Here is a 21,739-nt window from a genome sequence, read left to right on the forward strand (position 1 = left end):
AAATTGCAAAATACTCTTACTCTCGTCTAAATCTGAATGTGTGGTAAATAAATTTTAATAGAAACTTCAAGTCTTAATAGAAAATTAATTACTTCAATTTAACACTGCAGGATAGTCACTGAGATGTTTCATAGATTCTTCAAATGCTGTTATTAAGCTTGACATGCTGGAGAATATAATGTGTTAGATAGACTCAAGATTGAATCCCAAAGGTACATCCTTAAACTGTATAATCAGATTCCCATTTCAATGTCACTTTTATCCTTCAAAGAATAGGTGCTTGTTTCAGTGATGATTTGTCATTAAAATTATGTCAAAATGTCTTAAAATGTTGTTGAAACTCTAAACTAACTCACAGCACACACAGGGCTAATTATGGGTGCCATCTGTTTATTTTTACAAAGCTTTTTTCTTAAAGACCAAAGCATCTTCTTGTTCTGATAAACCCCAAGATTATATTAATGACTAAATATTTTCCTTAATACTAGTGCACTCGAAGGAAGAAAGACTAGTAGTTTGGTCACTGACTTTCTCCTGTGTCACAAAATATATATGGTCTGACATCCCATGATAGAGAAACCACCAAGAAGTGCATTTTCTTAAGCTATTTTGGCCCTTGGAACAAAACATTTTATAATAAAGATAGCAGTTTTGTCATGATTTCTACATAGGAAGTCTTACATCTGTCTCTGGGTGAGGTTTTCAGTGTGCCCACCTTTTGTTTTTTTTTGCTTCATCCGTATGGTGTGCCTTCCTCTCTCCGGGTGCTTCTTTACTGCACTATATCTAGGTGAAGACTTTTTAAAGTCAATAAATATCCATATCTCAAAGAAGCAGGGGCCTGTGTGTGCGCATATGCGCGCACATGTGTGCATGCTTGTACGCACATGCCAGGGTTAGTGTGAACGACGGGTATTCCCCTGGCAGCAGCATCCAAAGCCGTTAGCAGCAATTTGCTGAGAGCGCAGAGTGACTCTGCTGGTCCAGCCCAGCTATTGTGCATGCTAAGCACTAAACAGATAAGTCTGGAGGGGGAAAAAAAATTGAAGGATCCATCTGCTCATTTCTGCTACAGTGCGCTGATGCAAGATTACGCTAATCTGGTTGCTTGTCAGGACAGGTTAGTGAAAGCAGGCGAATGGGTGAGATTTAGGGTAGGCGAGTTCTGTGGAAAATTCTAAGTGCCTCCTGTACATGCCGTGTTAAGTGTAGCAGAATGGGTTGATTATCAGCTATTTTGAGATTTTTCAGTTAAAATGTATTTATGGCTCTAGTGCAAGTCTTTTCAAAGCACGATCAAATGGGAAAAGCTTCTGAACAAAGAAAAATTAACTCATCATCACCAAGTGCATTTGAATTTGTAAACTACATAAATAAAAAAACCCCAAACACAAAAACCTGCAAACCTCTAAACCCTCCTAGGTGACTTCTATTGTTTTTGTTTTGTATGCTGCTCCTTGTTATTGTAGTCTGTAAATATTTAGGTTTTGGGGGATTTTGCTGCAAAGAAGGTATCTGGAGTTCATCAAGTAGATTTTTTTTTGGGAAAAAAGACCAAGATGGGAACATATTCTTTATTCTTTGATGGGTCTAATTTCTTGTTTATCTGTGTTTGTTTATGGAGAGGGATTTCCCCCCCACCTCCCCGATTGTTTTTGTTACCTACTGACTGACAGTTCTTGACCTTGCAGGTTGAACATCCCGTCACAGAATGCATTACCGGCCTGGACTTAGTCCAAGAAATGATCCGTGTTGCTAAGGGTTACCCTCTCAGGCACAAACAGGATGATATTCCCATCAACGGCTGGGCAGTTGAATGTCGAGTTTATGCTGAGGTAAATGAGTGGTAATGGGGAGGAGGGTAGGTGGTTGAATTGTGGAATAATAGTGCCCAGGTGTGGATAGATGACAAGGTGAAGCCAAGGAATATCATATGAAAGTCTCAATCTAGAGCATGTAACACCAATGGTTAATGAGCCTTTGTAAAATTGTAGTTTTTATTTTTTAGTTAACATTACAGAATGTATTTCAACATATGTTCTTTTCCAAAAATCAAAATTAAAAATGGTGAAAGAGATAACTGTGAGTTATCTTTAAGGACATTTCCTATGTATTCTGTTCACATTTATTGATTCATTGATTTGTAGAATGGTTTGGGTTTGAAGGGGCCTTTAAGGATCATCTAGTTCCAACCCCTGCACTGTGAGCAGGGACACCTTCCACTGGGGCATCTCTATGTAGTTTTTTTCTTTGTCTTCATGGCATGTATGTAATATTCAACTTTCTCTGCTGATTAGAAGTTGCATGAATATTTGCCCTGTGACTGCTATGGAAGCTATTCTGAATATGAGTGGGCTTTACCCTGGAATAACTGATGGTTGGGCTTTTTTTTTTTTTTGTGTGTGTGTTCATTTTAGATTACCTGATATTTATAAGTAATGGATCCAACTACTTTGTTGAGAATGTGGTTATTATGTAGGTGATATATTTATTTGCTGTCCTATTAAGTTTATATGTAGAAGATTTCCAAAGGCATAAATGTCAGTGTGATTCCTTAAGATAATTGGATTTCTGACTGCATTTTATCTCTGAAATATTTTTCTTTATAATTTCTCTCAAGTCCACCCTTCTGAATATTTTCCCATCCTCCTTTCAAGGCACAATGTGGCAAATAAAAATGTCATCTCTGTATATTTTGGTGGTGCACTGTAGCTGTGTGCACAGCCCTTCTTTTTCACTGTGACCTGAGAGACTTCTATTTTTTTATTTGGAGTCACGGTGTTAGGTGGACGAAGAAATGCATTTCAACACAAGTAATTCTGGGGAAAGAAAACTAAGTTATTCCATCAGTGGTTTCTGTTAGACTTTTTCATGTTTCCTACTCTGCATCTCTAAAAGCATAATGCTTTCTTCATGTTGACTTTTATTTCAGGACCCTTACAAATCTTTTGGCCTGCCATCCATTGGTAAACTCTTTCAGTACCAGGAACCACTGCACGTGCCAAGTGTAAGTAACTTGGTTCTGTTTTTCATAGATGCTGAGTGTCTTTTTTACAGACAGAGACTATAACTATTCAGCAGCTTTGCAAACTGGGCCCTTTTTCCAGCTTTTTGCCGGTGGGGGTGGGACGGGACACGGCAATGCTTATTTGTGAAATGTGTAAAACTGCTTGTAAATGCACCGTTCCAAACTGGGTTTAAAAAGTTCAGATTGGCTGTAACAGGAAGCTGTTATATGTTCCAGTGTTTTATTACATTCTATAACTTTCAGCTTAAGCTTTTTCAAACACAGTTTTGGTACAAATACTGTGATGATTAGAAGGGACAGTGAAAAGTTGAGTCAAGCTTTTTCAGCACAGAGAACTGGGGACACCAGTGGGAAGCTGCCAGTGCTCTCTGTTTAGCTTTGTAGACTTTAAAGAGGGAATTTGTTACAGTGATTATTACATGTTTCAGGATACAAACTGAGTGCGTGGAAGGGCTGTTGAACAAACTGTTTTCTGTTAAGTGTAACAAACAAGGACACTTCATTTCTGTAAAATCAAGGTAGTCATAAGTGCACATATACATGACACTGTGTCAGTTGTTGGAATGATGAGGCTGTACCATCTGTTAATACGATTATTCAGTCTGCTTACAGGGAAAATAGTGAAAGATTACAGGAGGAATCTTGAATGTGGAGATGTTATTGGATATATGATTTATTTCGCTTCTTAAATTGTTTTTGCCCGTGTATTTTCTGAAGGGACCTGACCCTTTCTGGTCTTTAAGGCCTCATGCTGTGTTCAAAGCCTGGAAGCAGAAAAAAAAGTTGTGAAGATCTAAAAGGCATTGTGTGATCTTAAAGAGGAGATGAGGGGAAAAAAAGGTATCATTGGATGTATTGAAACTTTTTTTAATGAAACAAAGAGTGTATTTAATAAGAATTTATAATGAATACTCCGGTGGCTGTTAGAAGTTTTCACCATGTTGTAATAGCTAACAGGATGTCAAACATTTTGCCCTTGCAAGTTTTTGCAATTTGCAATTTTCCAAACGTGAGACCTGTTGAAAGTACAAGTGATAATGGACAAACTATACCCCCTACAGTCTTTGCCCCACCAAATCTTTCTTCAATTAATGCTGCAGCAGGAGTTTTATGTAATAACATTTGCGCTTGTGAGCCATCCATACAAAGAAAAAACAATTAAAATGCCTTAAATGTTCTGCTTACTGCTGTTATTTGCTTGTGTGAATGTTGCATGTCAGCTAAATGGACCACGGAATAGATAAAGTGATTGGGTGCAGGAGAGTGCACACTAAGCTTTGTCTATCATTATTGCTGGGAGCAATCAAATTGATGCCAGCAGGACAGTAGACGCGTTGACAGCTGTAATTATGTATCTCCATGGTGATCACTTTTGGCCTGTCATGGAGGCCCATGAGTCCCCTCCCTTGCAAGCATTTAATCAGATTGGGCTGTCACTTGTCAGGTAGACAGGGTGGGCTGGGAGTTGGGCTTAGAGAGAGAGGTGAATTGAAAATGAAGGGTGGGAGATGCCTGATTGCTTCATGTGGTCCGTCGTGGTACTGAAGAAAGAAATTTTAATTACACTGGAGGCTTCAGAGCAATGGTTTGAGGAGCTCATATGGAGTGTCTAGGCTGTTCTCTTTCTGTTTATTTCTATTGTTGTATTAAAAATAGAACAGCTATTTTTATGTAGACACTCATGGTTTGGTGTCTTAATACGTATTTTCTACCACTGTGAAACTAATTTCTCTCCTGAGAATGTCGTGCTGCTAAGAACAAAATTAATATGACTAAAAAAGTTCAGTGTTACAGGCCCATTGTGCCATCGTGTTTTGTTTTCTGCATTTTTAGATTTGAGATTTGTCAACAAATTGGGCTAAAAAAAAATTAGCAGAGACTTGTAGTGTGTCACAGAGAGTTCAGCTTATGAGTAATGTATTGCCAAATGCATGTGCAATTAATTTCTTCTGTGTCTCAAGTTAGCTCTGATTGTCTACCTGTGCCTGTGTTGGCCACTCAAGCAGCTGGAACTGTTGTGCATGGCTGTGTGAGGGTTTTAGCTTAGCCATAGGTAGGAATGTACTGGCTGGTTTTGTGTCACGTAGTATGTAATTTCTTTGGAACATGCTTCTCGTAAATACCAAACGTTTTTCGTCTTTGATGGTGAAGATTAAGATACGTAACTAGAACCCTCCTCTATTGTGATAGCGTTTGTGCTCTTACACAACAGAGCAAAGGTACTGACCTATCTGAAGAGCTCCAGCATTGCTCTTTGCCAGTATGATCAGCAGTCTTGTCTTCTAATGACTCTTGCCAGAAAGAAGAAACTTTTAGACTCTGATATGGCAAAGAATTGAGAAATACTAAAATCTTTGTGTGCTGATAAGTGAAATGTGATGTATTAGTAGTTCATTGCAGAACCGGGATGTACATTGTGCCTTTTTTCCCCTCTTAAGCTTTTTTTTAACTTTCAGTTTACTGTTGTCCTAGTGGAGTAACACATAATGGTAGTACAACAGCAATAAGTGTTGGAGCTGTAACACCAATGAGTTGTAGTGTGCAGTAGGATCTCGAGCCCCAGCCTTTCTTTGATATTTTAAATGCTGAATAATAAAAGGAAGTATGTTAAGCAGAAGTAAACACTGGAAGTCTGTTAAGTACTAATATTATTTATCAAGTTGGGGTGATAAAAGTGATACAGTATCTGTCGAATTAGGGTTTTGTTTTCATCCAGTATTCACTGAGTTCTGTCACACTATATATTTTTCAAATCACCTACTGTTACCTGACTCCAGAGATGCAAGCACCACAGGGAGAAGTGAAGATGGTAAATGTATTTTCTTCTGCTGCTGTCACTTTTTATCATCTTATTTTACAAAAATTAAACTTCTATGGAGGACTCCCAATTGTATTTCTTTTTAAAATGAAATTATGCAGCAGTTCTGAAAGAATTTAAGGGTTTTACTGTAAGCTTTTACTTTTTATGGTATTGTACTTAGGAAAAAGTGTGAATTACATAGTGGTATTTATGTTGTATATGAACAGAAGCATAGAACAGACAGAGCATGTAGTTGATAGCCTCAGAAGCATTACATTAACTTTAAGGTCTGACCTGCTTGTTGTGGGTCTGAATGATGCACCCTTTATGTGCTGGGTTGTTTTTTTTTCCCTTTGACAAAATATGAAATACGTGTATAAATACTTACATGCACATATATGCGTATGTAAAGCACCCCTGAACACTTGTATGCAATCACTTTATAGGTGCTACTTCGGAGACAAAAGTTACTGTGTAATTTGAGTATCTGTGGAGTATGTATGTCATACTTTCACGTCTTAGATACCTTTTTATTAAGTATGCAAAAAATACCATGGGCAAGGGATTTTTCTGGGATTGAGCAGGTAAATTAGTTCTTTCTGATTTGAAGGTGAGCACATATACGTTGATTTATACACAGGCAGGCATCCTGGGAGGAAGGATGGTTTTACAAGAGGAGGAGCTGGGAAGTACACTGAATGTTTTTTTTGTGTAATCATGCCATGTCTAAACTACCTTCTCATCAGTAGCTAATGTTAAGTGCACCTGATATGGATAGTTAAGCATAGATGCAGCACATTTGGATAAGAAGCAATAAACATGCTAGAGGAGTGCTACTGTCTCTATGTATACGTAAATGTGCAATACAAATACACATAAATATATAAGAAAAAATACCCAAATGTGTAAGTAAAAATATAAATGTATGTATAAATACATTTTAAAAACCCCATAAAAATAATAAAATGTCATAAAACCTAGTCAGACAGTGTTTCTTATTGAAAAGCCAGTACACCTGCTAGGGTATCTTTTTATGTCATTTGTATAATAAAGACATCATCATGCCCTCATGTGGATTCTGTAGACAAGAGGTTCTACATGTGGTCCCTTGATAATTGCCTAAATTAAAATATTAAAGGCCTAACAGCCGTTGCATTGACCTTTTTCTGCCTTGCTGCAGACAGATGAGCTGCTATTTATTACAAAGGTTCCTTCCCATAGGTGAAGATTTAAGTGAGATTCCAGGGCCCTCTTTCCCACCCCCTGTACAATGCAGTATATCAAAGCCTTGCTGCTTCAACAGTTTTGATTAGAGTCCTCCATCCTTATGATCCTCAGAATGCGTTTATCACTCTTGAGTTATTTTGATTAGTTTTTTTAAAAAAAAATTCAGATTCCAGCACTCAAAAGCAGCAATTTAATAAATATTTATTCCACAGAAATTGCTCATTTGAAAAGTTTTATATGGCTAACCTCATTGCTACAGTGATGAAATCAAACTGAGAGATGAAAACAATAATCAGCAATATACTAACTTGTTGGCTGGTTAACAGCAATCAGCCTCTTCAAAAGAAATTCTTGTGTTATTTTTTTTCCAAGAATATTGCAGAATCAGAGCTTTAATTGGGGCTGTGTCCTTAAAAAGCAAAGCCGTGGAAAAAGCTGTGCAAACATTAAAGCCTCCTGAAAACAACAGCAACAGAAAAAAATGTTTTACAGTTGAGAGGGTGAGGCAGAGAAGGAAAGTGTTACAGACATGAAAACCACAGGATCAGTATTCCTATGGAGCTGATAAGCAGAACTCCGAAGTTCCTGCTGAATGCTCCCTACCTGTATTCCTACTGGAGCCCTTGGAAAGGCTGTAATGGAACATGGGGGCCATGATTACATATAGATGCAAGAAGGATGTGATTATAAGGGGCATCCTTCATGCCAGGTGTCAGTCAGAAAAATAATTACAGCTGTATGTTATTACAGGGATTAAATCGAGATTAGATACATTCAGAGTTGAAGTTGAGTGTTTCAACCTCAATTGTTAGATCAGATTTAATGTGTTTACTGTGCATTGGAGGGGAACAAAAGAGAATTTTGACTTTCAATTGAAGACTGCAGTTGTGTTTCTTTTAAAGGAGATAATAACTTCCAAGTATATTTCCTGGAGATAATAACTTCCAAGTATATTTCCTGGTGGAGAAGAAAGTTCTCCTTCCCCCTCCCAGTTTCTCTCAAAACAATATATTATTTTAGTTTTCCAAGTAAAAAATGTGTATATGGTAAGCTTCTTGGGTGTTATGTTTTAAGCCTGCTGGACAGAGTGATCTTCATGTTGAAATATTTTTTTTCCCCAATATATAATTGTTTTTACTTTCTGTTCTTTGAAGGTACGTGTTGACAGTGGCATACAACAAGGAAGTGATATTAGCATTTATTATGATCCTATGATCTCAAAAGTGAGTTGATTATTTTTCAATATTCTGAAGGTATACACCAGTCTTTTAAATGAGGAAGAGTTATATTAAAGCATTGGTAAGTCAGTGTTTTAAAGGTGCTAGGCATAATGTGTTTCAAAGGAATATGAAAGAACTGAAGGGGCAAGTAGAGTAGAGGAACTTCAGTGTTACTGCTAAAAATTTTTTTTTTGTCCTGACACTGTAATTATTTTTCATGAATTTTATTATTACTGAAAGTGTTCTGATTTAAACAGAAGTAATTATTTTCAGACTTAGGTGCTGCCAATGTGTTGTTTTTAACGTTAACTTAGCCAGAACTAAAATGCCAATGATTTTGGCTTCCAAAAAGAAGCAGTGAAAGAAATGTTTGGTAGTGCCTCTTAGTATTAATTCTTATTCATCAGTAACATATTGGTAAAATTAAAATATGACATTTATAGTCACAGTTCAGCTGTTAAAAGAATTCACAGTTAAATCTTAGTTGTTTGGCTATTAGAAGTCAGGAGAGTCAACTATATATTTGACTTATGCTCCAATTTTCTCTGTGCTTAAAGAAGGAGAGAGATTGTTTAGATGCTTTACATTTTGTGAGAGAAAAATGACTGATTCTTTCATTGAATGGGTTAAATGATCTTAGTATTCTCTTGATGTTTTATAGAGCTTCTGAAGTACAGATAATGCACAAGAAATGCTTTTGTGGCTGCTGAAGTTTGACAGACCATTTTTATTTTAAATGCTCTTCCAGTTCTAGTGATGAACACCACCTTTCCAGGTATCTTAAATGCCTTTTTTTTTTTTTTTTTTCATTTTTAGCTGATTACCTATGGCTCTAATAGAGCTGAAGCACTGAAAAGAATGGAAGAGGCTCTGGACAATTACGTAATTCGAGGTAACTGCAGAAATTGGAGTTCCTAGTATGATAGGCTGTTATCTATTTCAAGGAAACAGCTTGAAAATGTAGTAATTAGCAAATTGAGTAAAGTTCCTGCTTCTTAAGTGCAAATTAAAACAGGAAAAACTTGTGTTAATTAAAATGAGAAGATGCATCAAATCTAAAGAGTTTTCATAGTTTTTCTCTGTTGTTTTTGCTTGACTATTATGAGGCAAATATTAAACTCCTAAAGAGTTTTCACAGAATGGCAGCATATAATTCATTTATTATACTGCAGAGGGGAAAAAAAGGCTGCTACACTGTAAGAAATGAAAGTACTTACATTTTATAGCAGTTTAAGACAGCAGTTGTAGCCAAATAATATCACGATTGAAGTATTTGATTGTTGGTGTTTTGTTTTTTTTTTTTTTTAATTTTACTTTCAAAGTAATTGGTTAGGTTTGCACAAGTGCAGGTGTAGGCTGTTGATTAGAATGTGTTTCAGCTTTTGCTATCTGACTGCCCAGGAGAAGCTGCTGTTCTTCCAGCCTTTCCAAGCAGCGGGAGTATATCAGCCATGACCATTTTAACTCCTTTTAAGTTTTAGAGACGGAAGTCATGGTTTGTGTGGGAGAAATCTTCTTTGTCTTACGAAAATAGGATGGACATCTCCGGATAGGAGAGGAATGATTTCTTATCCTTTCTTTCTGTTGAAGTGATTAGAGAAGGGAACTGTAATGTTAATTTTATCCTTTCATTTTATCCCTTAACTATTTGAGTCTGTGGGAGTTTTTTCATTGCTAGTCAGTATACTTAATAACCAGGATAGTTGGGAAGGCAACTGTTGGAGGATTTATTGTCTTTGTTCCTTTTTTTGGTAGCTGGACAGATTGTTCCATGGTTTCAGATGGTGGAAAGAGTTGGAACACTTATTTTATTATCCCTGAGTGTCTGGGAGAAGGAGCAGGAAAAACTTTATATAGTAGGCAATCATAAGAGTCTTTCTATAAAACTCATTTTGGCTTTCATGCTATCTGCTGAATACTAGACATGTCATGTCAGACTAGAAAGATTTATCTATCTAGGGAAAAATGAGCATCTCTTTACCACAGTGTCACTGGATAGGTGGTAGGATTAGCCACTGTACATGAACTGCTAACTCTAAAGTGGATTTATAATGGTGCAACTTGAGCCATTAGCCTATTGCAGAACAATGTGCTGAGGTAAACCCCTGCTACATAACATCTGAGTGAATTTATATGAGAGAGAAATTTATACTGCTATAGCTAGACTGATGTGAGAATCACAGGAGCACAGAGTGTTAGGGGTTGGAAGGGACCTTGAAAGATCATCTAGTCCAACCCCCTGCCAGAGCAGGATCATACAGGATCATACCAGATCATAGAGGAACGCATCCAGGCAGGTTTTCAGTATCTCCAGAGAGGAAGACTCCACAGGCCTGCTGGGCAGAGCCTGTTCCAGTGTTCCATCACCTGCACAATGAATGTGATGTGGGATTTGTTGGGCTTGTGGGTTTTTTTTCTTGTTATTTTTAATGGGGACAAGCTGTGAATTCAAATTCAGTTGTATTAAATAGCAAATGATGCTAAAAGGATTATATTTAATGAGAATATGTTAATTACACGTGGAGCATTGTCTTCTATTGTATACCATATTATGGGTCAGAACATGATGGTATGTTCTTAGGTGTGCCTAATAACAGTTCCGCATAGAATATAAAGACCTACAAGGGATGTGACACCTTACATCTGAAAATTACTAATTTGCATTCTTGGTTTTTTTTTTAAAGTCTTTTATTAGTATGCATGTATGCATTTTAGATATCTTTGTAGTATTTCTACCTGTGAAAAAGCTTTTCATCTATTAAAAATGTTGAAAGAGGCAACAAATGAACTAGGAAGGGGAATGCTTTTTGTTGTTGTTGTTGGCATTATGGAGAACAAATTTTAATTTATGACAGGTATCAAAAAGTAGAAGAATTTCCAGAACACATTTTAGTTGCAGTGGCCATTGGTTTCCATTTGGAAACCAACAGGATTTTTGTGTAGTTTTACATAGCTGATAGTTTCATCTCAGGGTTAATGGGAGCATCCATGGATATTGAAGTATCTCTTGCCTACTGTGAATGATGCTTGATAGGGCAGTTTGTAGAAACTGTCCTAGCTGTAGTGTTCTGAACTGCATTGACACATGTGGAACTCCTTGTTCAAAGGGGCTGTCTGTGATAATTTCAATTAAACTTAACAGGTGATGAAGTGGTAGTAACATACTGTTATTTAAATGGACAAAAATAATAAAACATCAGGAAAGTGAAAGCAATTTCATGCATTTTTCTCTTAAAACAGTTGTGTGTATATTTTTGCTTTAAAATGTTGGATGCTATATAAAGCAGTATTAGACCATCTTGACCTTATGTAAAAGTACCTCGCATGAAGTCTTCTCTTTAATTGAGGTGTTAGTAGTAGTAAAAGATACATAACGTTTTTTTTACTTAGTGTTGAAGTTACATAGTTTTATATTTGAATAGCAAGGCAATACATATCTATCTGAAGATCACCATAGTCTTGCTCAATAGTGTGCTCCATATTCGTGTTCCTGACCTTATCCCCTCCCTGCCCCCAATATCCTTAGAAGCAGCTTTTATATTTGTTTTGTGGGTTACTGACAGTGTGTTTCTCCCATGTAACTAGCAAGTCTCATCTGATTTACAAATCATTCCAGATAAGTAATATCAACGGAAGCCAGCATAAATTGTACTGATAATATACATTGTGAGAATTTATATTTGAAGTCCCAACGACTGCAAAATTTCTGTAAACAGAAACGCTCATTCACTCACATAAGGTGGAAATGGGATAGGGTGACTGGATAACAGGTCAAGGACTGTCTAATGGGTAGCTTAGGGACTGCTAATGGAAGATGAAGTCCTTCCCATCACTTCTGTGTCACCAGTTCAAAGCAGGCAAAGGTTGGTAAGGACTTTTAGTCACTAATATTCTGATGGTTGCTTGCTGACCTGCATGAAATCAGTGGTCTTCATCCAGTTCCTAGAAGGCAATTGTCATTTTAGAACAGATGCCATCATATGATGGCATTCATGGTAGCCCTGGTAAAGAATCCAGGGATTGAAGGAGCACAGTGGCCCTTCAGGAGATGATTCATGCAGGCTGTGTTGAGGCATACTGGCAGTACTGAACTGCAAGGACTTAGTCCGTTGCTTCCTTTCTAGTGGTTGTATAAGCTGACATTCAGTTTCTACTGCTGTGGTTTTAGGACATCCAAGAGTTACCACATTCCCTTTTAACTCTTTTTCTCTTACAGTGAACAAGTCCTCAGACCACAGTCTTTATTGACTTGTTTTCCAGGACCAGATGGTACCTGGCCTTGAATCCATGATTCAGCTGGCTTCCCCAGTTAAGTCTGCCAGAAAATATCATGAAGGAAATGAAATTAATTGCATTTTCAAAACCCCCCTGAACGAATATTTGCAAAAAAAGCAAACTTACACACAATTTGAGAAAATAATTTTTTAAGCAACCGAGACTGTATCATATAGTGCCAATAATAGCAGTGTCTTAATTTGCAAATGCAAAATAAATGGAATTGTGATATTTTCAGCCATACTATGTTGTGAAAATGCCTGTTGCCATAATATTTTATTACACTTTGGTCTGGTGGCAACTTGCACACACTGAACTAAGAAATACTACAGGCTGTTCATTGGTAAATGAACAGTGTGACTAACTCCAGACAGATTCAGTGTGGTCATAAGAATGTAATCTGCATCTTATTTGCTATGTAATATCTATATTGGTGTTAATGGGAGCAGATGAAAGTCCAGGATAGCACTTCTCTGAGTGGTGGATTGGATTAAAAGATCTCTTGAGGTCCTTTATAATCTAAATTATTCTGATAGGAATCAACTCCTCCACTGAGAATTGATTTCAGTTAAAAATCTCAGTTAAGACTTCTGAGTGAAGAGGGGTCTAATTAGGTTCCTTTTTATCAGTGGGTCTTCCAGTATAGTCCAGAAATGATTAATGTTCAAAGTCTAACCCAGACTTGTCTGAAGCAGATATACTTTTCACTTTATCCGGTAGTTGCTGGAAGATTTGTGAATACTGGAAAGTTGAAGACTTTGGTTAAGCACAAAGACACTGTTGCTCATTAGGATGAGGCATGAGTTGCCTCTTGTGAACTTGCACTGTTGTTAGTAGTTCATCTTTTTCTTGCTTTTTGCCACTTTTCTTTAGAAACTTAAGGTTTTGTTTCTTCTTCTTTAATTGGAACAACAGAGATAAGAGTATTGGAAGAATGCCTTTCAGCATGTCTGCTGTGTGTGTAAACATGATGTGCGATTTCCTGCTTCTCAGTTTCTCTGAGATTCTAGCATTTGTGTCTCATGTAATTCATGATGCTGAATGATGTGCTGATTTTTTTTCAAGGTATACGTAAAACCCAATATGAAGTTTTGGAAAGCTTATGTATGAAAAATGTTTTTATCTGTTCAGATAAAAGAAATGGACATACTTAGGCAGCAAGTAGAGCTGATTGTCAGTTCACCAGAGGTCTGACTGGGCAGATAGCTCATATCCTTGCGTGCAGTGATTTCTGTAGTCTTGCCTTCGACCTCTGTGTGCTTTTTAACTTCTCTGCTGATTCAAATATAAAGCAATAACATGAATTAACAGTCTTAGTGTAAAGTCAACCATTCTTTGTTGAGATCCTGCTTGATGTGGGGAGAGAGGAATGTTGTAGAACATTTGAGTGAAAGAAGAGTGGGAAAAAAGAGTGGCTGAGCGAAGAGAAGCAGCAGATAGAGCAAGAAGGAGTAGAATTGAAGGGGAAATAAAGGGAGCCACAACTGAGAGGGGGAATCTTGCAGCATACGGTAAAAGAGTAAGCACAGAAACAAAGTGGTAAAAGGCTGTGGTGAATATTTGAATGGGAATATAGAAGCAGATTCTCTGATGTGAATGGAGACCTGCCAGAACAGTGATAGTGGAAACTGTTGTCTGAATTATTGCAGCTGTAAACACACTAATTGTGAAGGAAAAGTACTTAGTGTTGTGGAGAAGGCCTGGGCATTCCAAGAAAAAGCACCCAGCAAAAACCCCAACCCAACAACAATTTACTTTTAGTATTTTATCATATATTCCAAATTATTTTTCTAGTGTGAATGTTTTCACAATAAACTTCATTTAAATCTTAATGTCATCAATTACTGAATGATTTTGTCTTTGATAGATTAACTTAAAAGATACTTCTCAGTGTCAGAGTTTTATACTCTCTTGTATTCTGGTTCCATGCATGTGTGCCAGTGCACTCATTGATATTGTAAATGAAACAATCATTGTGTGTAAAGCAGTTTTCCGGCTGTCTTGGTCTAAAGCAGCATATAGTGTTTGCTTGTTCTTAAAAAATAATTTAACAGGCCTTGCTTTCTTGGTTGCACTTAAAAAACGCGCTGCTACAGGTGGTATAACTGAACTGTGGATTCTTCCTGTTGTGTAGCAGAAGGAGCAGGGGGCTGGGAGTTCTAAAAGAGTCCCTGTGTTCTATGACCCTTTGCAACAAGGACTTGCTGGTTCCCAAATGTGTCAATGTGGAAACTGGAACCAGAGAAGGGAAAGCAACAAACTTGGTTCAAAATCATAAGAAGGAATTGTTGCAGGGTGCTTGGTAACATCAGCTTGGAGCACAGATGCTGCTGGCAGAGAGGGAAGATTCTCCTGTTTCTCTGTGTGGGTTGTTTGTTTGTGGTTTTTTTTTTTGTTTTTGTTTTTTTTTTTTAGTGCCATTTGCAGAAGATGGAATGGAAATGGCAGCTTGTCAGTGGTACAAAAAGATTTTACACCACTGCACTATGGGGGGAGAAAGAGGGAAGGGCAGTTGAAGTACAGGCTGACCAAGTAAAAAGAGGAAGGCAATGTTATTGATGCAATAGAACAGAAATAAAATAAGATTATTTTGTTTATTTTTCAGAGGAGTGGTTGGGTTTTTTTTTTGTTGTTTGTTTGTTTTTTTTAATTAAGCTGTGGCATTGAAAAACTGCGAGAAATGCAGCATGCCAGATAAAGGAGGCATTGAAAGACAAGTGCTGTTTCCTCTACCTGTGCCTGTAGATGCAATGTTGTATCCATTGCTGCTGTTCCGTTCCCCTTCTTCAGAGTGGAGAGGAGGCTGAGGAAAGTGTGATGGCAGGATGGTCATCCATTTTATTTCACTTGTTTTTGACAAAGCCTGCTTAACTTCTTGTAGTTATTGTACTGATTCAAGCATTGATATGTGTTTGCTAACACTGTAAATAATGGAGTGCTTAGTATAATGAAAATATTTAGAAGCACAAAATTTAGCTTTATTTTCAACTAATGATTTTTACAGTGGGATGTTACCTTGAGGGTCATCAACTTTTTCCTCATTCATTCCTGTCTGAGTTCTGTGAGATCAAGACTTTAATATCTAAAAGAATTAATGCTTTAATTGCTCAAATAAATGCTTTAACAGCTCTGAGGATCAGGGGTATACTTAATCCTTTGTGGGCGTTTGAGTACTGAACTTACAAACCTAAAAAAGCCTTTCTTTTCACTTTTGGGATGGGACTTGGTATGCAGATAGCCTTCTCTGAAGTGAATTGAAGCAAAACATAAGCTTTGAAAGACAAACAGTTGAGTGTTGATGATTTTAGGGAGCATTATGATAACTTCTGGAATTGCAGATGTGGAGGCTAGCTGGGTAGCAATCATGAATTTTGAAGAGTTCATGTCTCGAAAGTGATGTTTTCATAGATGGTGCAACTCTATGATAATGTTCTTGTTTTCAGTGGAGAATAACATAATCAGTGTTTCATAATGGTCAGTGCAGAGCTTTGTTAATACTTTGTTTAGAGAAATCAACTGGGATGCCTCCTAAACTTCATAGCATTTATTCTTATGTGGCATTTAAATAGATTGGTGATAGTTTAGCCTTGCTATTTTATTTCTTTTTTTAAGTAGAAGCCTCTAATACTGTATTCCACATGTCCGCAGTCACTAAGTATGGAGATAAAGTTCTTTCTATTCCACTTAGCACAATTTGAAGTTATCAGCAAGTGAAGTATATTCAACTGCTTATCTACAGAGAGACATGTAGGACTGCAATTAAGTTTATGTGGATAAATGCAGATTTGTGTTTGCAGATGTCAAGATGACAGAAGCTTAATACTGTAAAAAGGCTAATCAACACTGAATATGTTTAATGTCAGTAAATATTTATAATGAAAACATTGCCTATGGTTCTGTGCCTTGGTATTCCAAGTTCTGATTTTTAATGAGTTAAAAATATGGTGTAATATCCTGTTCACAAACCTCTTAAAAAAATTTTGGTTTTTGTTTAATTTTATTGCCTTTTTCTTTATGTTTTCTTGAAAAGACAGATTAGGAGTTAGGGTACAGTTTGTAAGTTAATTAAAAAATGAGGTATATATTGCAAGGCTATAAAGCAGATGTGATCCAGAGAATGAGGAAGGGAAGGAGACAAGATAGTGAGACAGGCAGTATGGGGAGTAATTTCTTATGATATTTATATATATATATATATATATATATATATAAAAAATATAATTTTTTCTTCCAACGGTGACTTCTTCAAATTGTAGTTACTAAACAGCTCGTCAACAGTGTGATTTGATGTGCTCATGTATTCATTAGGCAATAGCTACAGTGTAACCAGAAAATTAGTTGAACTTCAGGAACATGTGCTTTTTATATATAAAACACACAAATATTTTTTTTTTTAATTTGTCTAGCTTTCCAGAAGTTAATTGCTAGTCCACTCTTTCATAAATGTATTCTGGAAAATAGTGTGTCAAAACTGACATCCAGGAAGTACATCTTAAACTGAGCTTCTACTGATGTAATATTTTATAAAGAATACAACCAAGTGAAAAAAATAATAGAGATACAAAGAGTATTGATGATTATTTTTTTATTATATTTTGACTTAGATAAAACAATATGACTGTGCCTGCAGTTCTGCATCAGTCTTAACAGTGTAAAGAAATGATGCTGAAGTGAAATTTTGTTTTCTGGAGGGGAAAAAAATTGATATAGTTTAGAATTTTGTTTATTTGTGGGAAATGCCATGGGTTGTCATGGCTTGTCAGGTTAACAAATGTGATTTTGTTTCTGGCAGACTGCAGACCTGCTCAAGAAAAAGAAAAATTCCCTGAAAAACACTGCAACATAAATACAATATACTTCACTTTAGTGTCTAACTTTGCATGAAATAAGCAGTGCCTGTTAGCCTCTGTTTGATCCTGTGAGAGTGTGGGGCTAATGTCTGGCCAGTGTTTTGGAAGCAGCAGGTAGTCAGGAGCAAGCTGCTCTAGGGGTCCATATTTCTGTAGCCTAGCAGTTACTCACACACAGATGGAGACCTTATGAACTTTGACAGAGGTCACGCTAAATTGCAAATCTAAAACTTCTAGACTTCTGAAGGATTACACTTGTACTTTTTTTTTCCCTTTTGTTTTCATTTTTTTTTTAAGCCATAGGGTTGGGAACATGAATAAAGGTATCAAAGGTATCAACTCAGTTTTAAGAAGTAGATCAGCCGTGCAGTAGTTGCTCACGTAATGGCTATGGAGACTGATAAAGGTAGCCTTACATGATACTTTAAAATAAAACTGTTCCATACTAAAATTTTAATTTACCTATGTAAAATATTCATGTTATATTGCTTCCCAAACACCTGGATGTGTCTGATCTACAAACTCATTAAAGGAATTACGGAGCTTAAAGTATTGCAGAAGCCTCTGATTCTTTGGACGCATTTGAGTGGGAAATAATGAAGATACTCACAGTATTTTTTTTATTTCAGGTTTTTGGGGCAGTCAGTTGAGACACCAAGCTCTCTGTCAGCTGTCATCATCCATCATCTCACCAGGGATCTTATAGCAGTTTAGGAAATAAAAACATAAGATGATCTGGTTACACATTGTAGTGTGTTTAAATCCTGGATTCAGTCAAAGTCAAGGAGCACTGCAGAGCTCCTCTTTTGTCTTCTAATTATAGTCCTGAAACTGTACTTAATAGATTAAAATCTGTATGATATTTCAATTTACTATTAAAATGGGAAATTTGGGGGGGGGGGATTTTGTAGCAGCCAAAGATATATTATTTAAAAAAAAAAAATGTTTCGAAGATATGCAATGCGAGTTTCATGCAGTGATTATGAAACTGGGGTCCATGAGTTACAATCTAGATCACAGGCAGCAGGGAGGCTGGTCCTCTTTTAATTAAATGGTCAACTTTTTTGCCTTATCATTGAACTGGTTGTGTAATGTGCTGCTTAAATGACTCACGAGCTGGTCTTTAAAGCTCTAACTTCATGATTCAGTGAGGTGGAGTCTGAGTCTGACTCTGTGTTTTGAAGGTGGTTTCAGTCACGGCCACACAGAGAGCTTGAAAATTCACACCAGCAGCAGACTATAGGGGAAAAAAGCTTTAAAACTTTTTGAATTGGTCTGCACATAAAATAACAAGAATGTTATTCATGCTTCTAAACTGGAAAAACACAAAGGGAGATGAAGTCGGAATGCAAAAGAATCTCCTTCTGTAGTCCCACCAATTCACAGTTGCTGTACTGCTGGTGTCTTTGCTTTGGTGAGATCTCAGTACAGAAAAACATATGAATAGCTTAATGTGCAGTTGAGAGACCTGAGTTTGCAGTGAATTCTTACTCATTTTAAACTGGAGCTATTAGAAAAAAAATGCAAATAACTTTGAGTCACATTATCACTATTAATCATAGTGACCTGTACGTAGGCATACCTAAATTTAAAGTTCAGAATCTTGTGCTTTACAGGAGTTATGGGTGTACAAACGAGTTTCCACAAGATAAACAAGTTTGTGGTATGCCAGGCCACATTTTATACCTCATGGTGTGCACTTAACATCAAAGTTCATATGACCTGGCAAATGCAAAGCGATGTGAAGTTGCCTGTCCCTCTCACACAGAGAGGAAAGAATGTGAATCACTTTGTATTTCCCGAAAGGTGAGAGTGCACATACTGCACAGCTGAGGTTGGATAACCGCTTTTCCTGCTGCAGCTTCCTCATTTAGCCTTACCTGGCATAGATGCAGTAGCTGCATAGACTTACAATTTATGCTCCTGAATTGCATGTCTATTTCAGCTTCTTGTAGGAAATGTTTTTGTTTATGAGACAAGGTTATTCTGTGGTCATGTTGGGGTTGAACTGTTCTGGACCCTCAAATTTTAGGTTACAGTCTCTTTCCAAAATTGAGAGGAGAGATAAGATAAAGGTGGTATTTTTTTCTTTTCTCTTTCTGCATTGTCTTAAACTTTCCTGTGTGCTGCTCTCAAAAGAGAATGTTACCTTCTTGAAAATTGCTGGGAGTGCAGTAGGCATAAAATAAATTATTTGGGTCTTTTTTCCACAGGTATTTGTTGTACCTCCTTTCCTCTCCCACCGTCTATAAAGACTTACTTTTATTTAATATTTCAATGAAATTACTTTTAATAACCACCATACTCGGTGATAAACTGTAAGTACTTCTGGCAAAGTACAGTTTAGCATTAAGTTACTAACTTAGTTACACAGACATGTTAAATTAAAAGGAAAATAACACTTGAAGGGTTTCAGAAAGTCATCTAGTCTGACTGCTTGAACTAAAGTATGCCAGCTATATTTGCATCCTGATAGGTGTTTCTTTAACCTGTTTTTAAACAGTTTCATTGACTCTGGAATCTTTCACTAGGCAATCTTTTTCCAGTGTTAACTATCCTGAGTACATATCTTCTGCTGACTTGTACTCCTGATGATGTTTTCCCATGGTTTATTTCTTTCCTGTCTGAGAAAACAAGTTAATCTTATCTCTGAGGAAGGGGCAGAGGACTTACTGTTTTATGTGCAACTACTGGACTGACACTAGCAGCATCCTTTGAGCTGTGTAACTTTAGATTGAATTTGTTAGAACTTATCTGTCTTTGTTGGCACAAAAAGAAGGGGGGAAGAAGGAAAATAAAAATAAGAGAAAAAGAGTGAGGAGACAGGCTGGGAAATGGAGTTGAAGTTCAGAAAAAAGAAGTGTAATAGTCAAATAAAGGACAAAGGTGGCTATAGAAGCTGATTGTAATTTTTCAATTAAAAAAATGGGGGAGGGGCTGTATTCCTAGCAGCATCATGGAATGGTGCTAAAGGGGGAATGGGGCATTTGATAAAAGAATCTCTTACAAATGATAACAATGTTACAAAATTATGTGTAAGTGATAATATTTTTTGCCGTGTTTCATTACTGTAATTGGAGCGTAATCTGGCACATTATTTTCCACTGGATTGTGTGTATGCAAGGCAGCAGGATGACAAGGTGCACCAGTGTTTACTGGAATTGGGCTGATACAGTCATGAGTAATCTGTCATTTCAAGGACATGGCTCTGGTCTTGCCCAGATCTGCTAGGACTGAACCAAAATTCTGTTGCTGCCATTGACTTAACCAGATGTTTGAATTAGGCTTGTAGGGTGAAATTTCAGAAAGTTGACTTCTTGATTAAATGGAGTGTTTAAGGATAGTATCTTGAGGCAGCAGTGGAACAAAACTGATCGCAAAATCACAAACATTCAGGTTGGAAAAGACCTAAAGATCACCAAGTCCAACCTGTAACCCTACTCTACAAAGTTCACCCCAAACCCATATTCCCTAAGCACCACATTCAAATGACCCTTAAACACATCCAGTGGTGACTCAACCACTTCCCTGGGCAGCACATTCCAATGTCTGACCACTCTTTCCATGAAAAAAATTTTCCTAATGTCCAATCTAAATCTACCCAGTGGCAGCTTGAGGCTGTTCCCTCTTGTTCTATCACTAATTCCCTGTGAGAAGAGACCAGCACCAGCCTCTCCACAATGTCATTTCAGGTAGTTGCAGACAGCAATGAGGTCTCCCCTCAGCCTCCTCTTTTTCAAACCGAACAGCCCCAGCTCCTTCAGTTGCTCTTCATAAGATTGATTCTCCAGGCTTTTCATCAGCTTCGTTGCCCTCCTCTGCACTGGTTCCAGCACTGGCTCCAGCAGCTCAACATCTCTCTTGTATTGAGGTGCCCAGAACTGAACACAGTACTTGAGGTATGGCCTCACCAGAGCTGAGTACAGGGGAACAATCACCTCCCTACCCCTAATACAAGCCAGGGTGCTATTGGCTTTCTTGGCCACCTGGGCACGTATGAATACTGATTACATCTCTTGTGATCTCTAAGTTGTGAACAAGTAGTTATTCTATAAAGAGCTCTTATTTTTACAAGTTGTTTCCTACTGTAGTTTATGATTAATGTGTACTTGATTTTGTATTGACTTTCTGTTTGCAGGTGTGGCTCACAATATTTCTTTACTGCGAGAAGTGATCATCCATCCACGCTTTGTTCAAGGAGACATCAGTACTAAATTCCTGCCTGAAGTCTATCCTGATGGTTTCAAAGGTTTGTTCTATTTGGGAGTGTTTATTTTTGACTTGAGAGATGATGTTCCTCTATATTTATAGACTGACATGTTCTGCAATCAGGATTTAC

General features: G+C 37.2%; 1 protein-coding gene across 1 annotated transcript in view; it reads left to right on the plus strand.

The window, feature by feature from the left end:
- Positions 1-21,739, plus strand: part of PCCA (propionyl-CoA carboxylase subunit alpha) — a 292,821-nt gene that overhangs the window by 117,582 nt on the left and 153,500 nt on the right. Inside the window, exons 13-17 of the mRNA XM_054381074.1 lie at positions 1,692-1,835; positions 2,933-3,007; positions 8,210-8,278; positions 9,092-9,167; positions 21,539-21,649. Coding sequence (XP_054237049.1) covers positions 1,692-1,835; positions 2,933-3,007; positions 8,210-8,278; positions 9,092-9,167; positions 21,539-21,649 — 475 coding nt within the window. The remainder of the gene's footprint in view (positions 1-1,691; positions 1,836-2,932; positions 3,008-8,209; positions 8,279-9,091; positions 9,168-21,538; positions 21,650-21,739) is intronic.

The sequence above is a fragment of the Indicator indicator genome, chromosome 1, assembly GCF_027791375.1.
Source record: "Indicator indicator isolate 239-I01 chromosome 1, UM_Iind_1.1, whole genome shotgun sequence".
NCBI lineage: Eukaryota > Metazoa > Chordata > Aves > Piciformes > Indicatoridae > Indicator > Indicator indicator.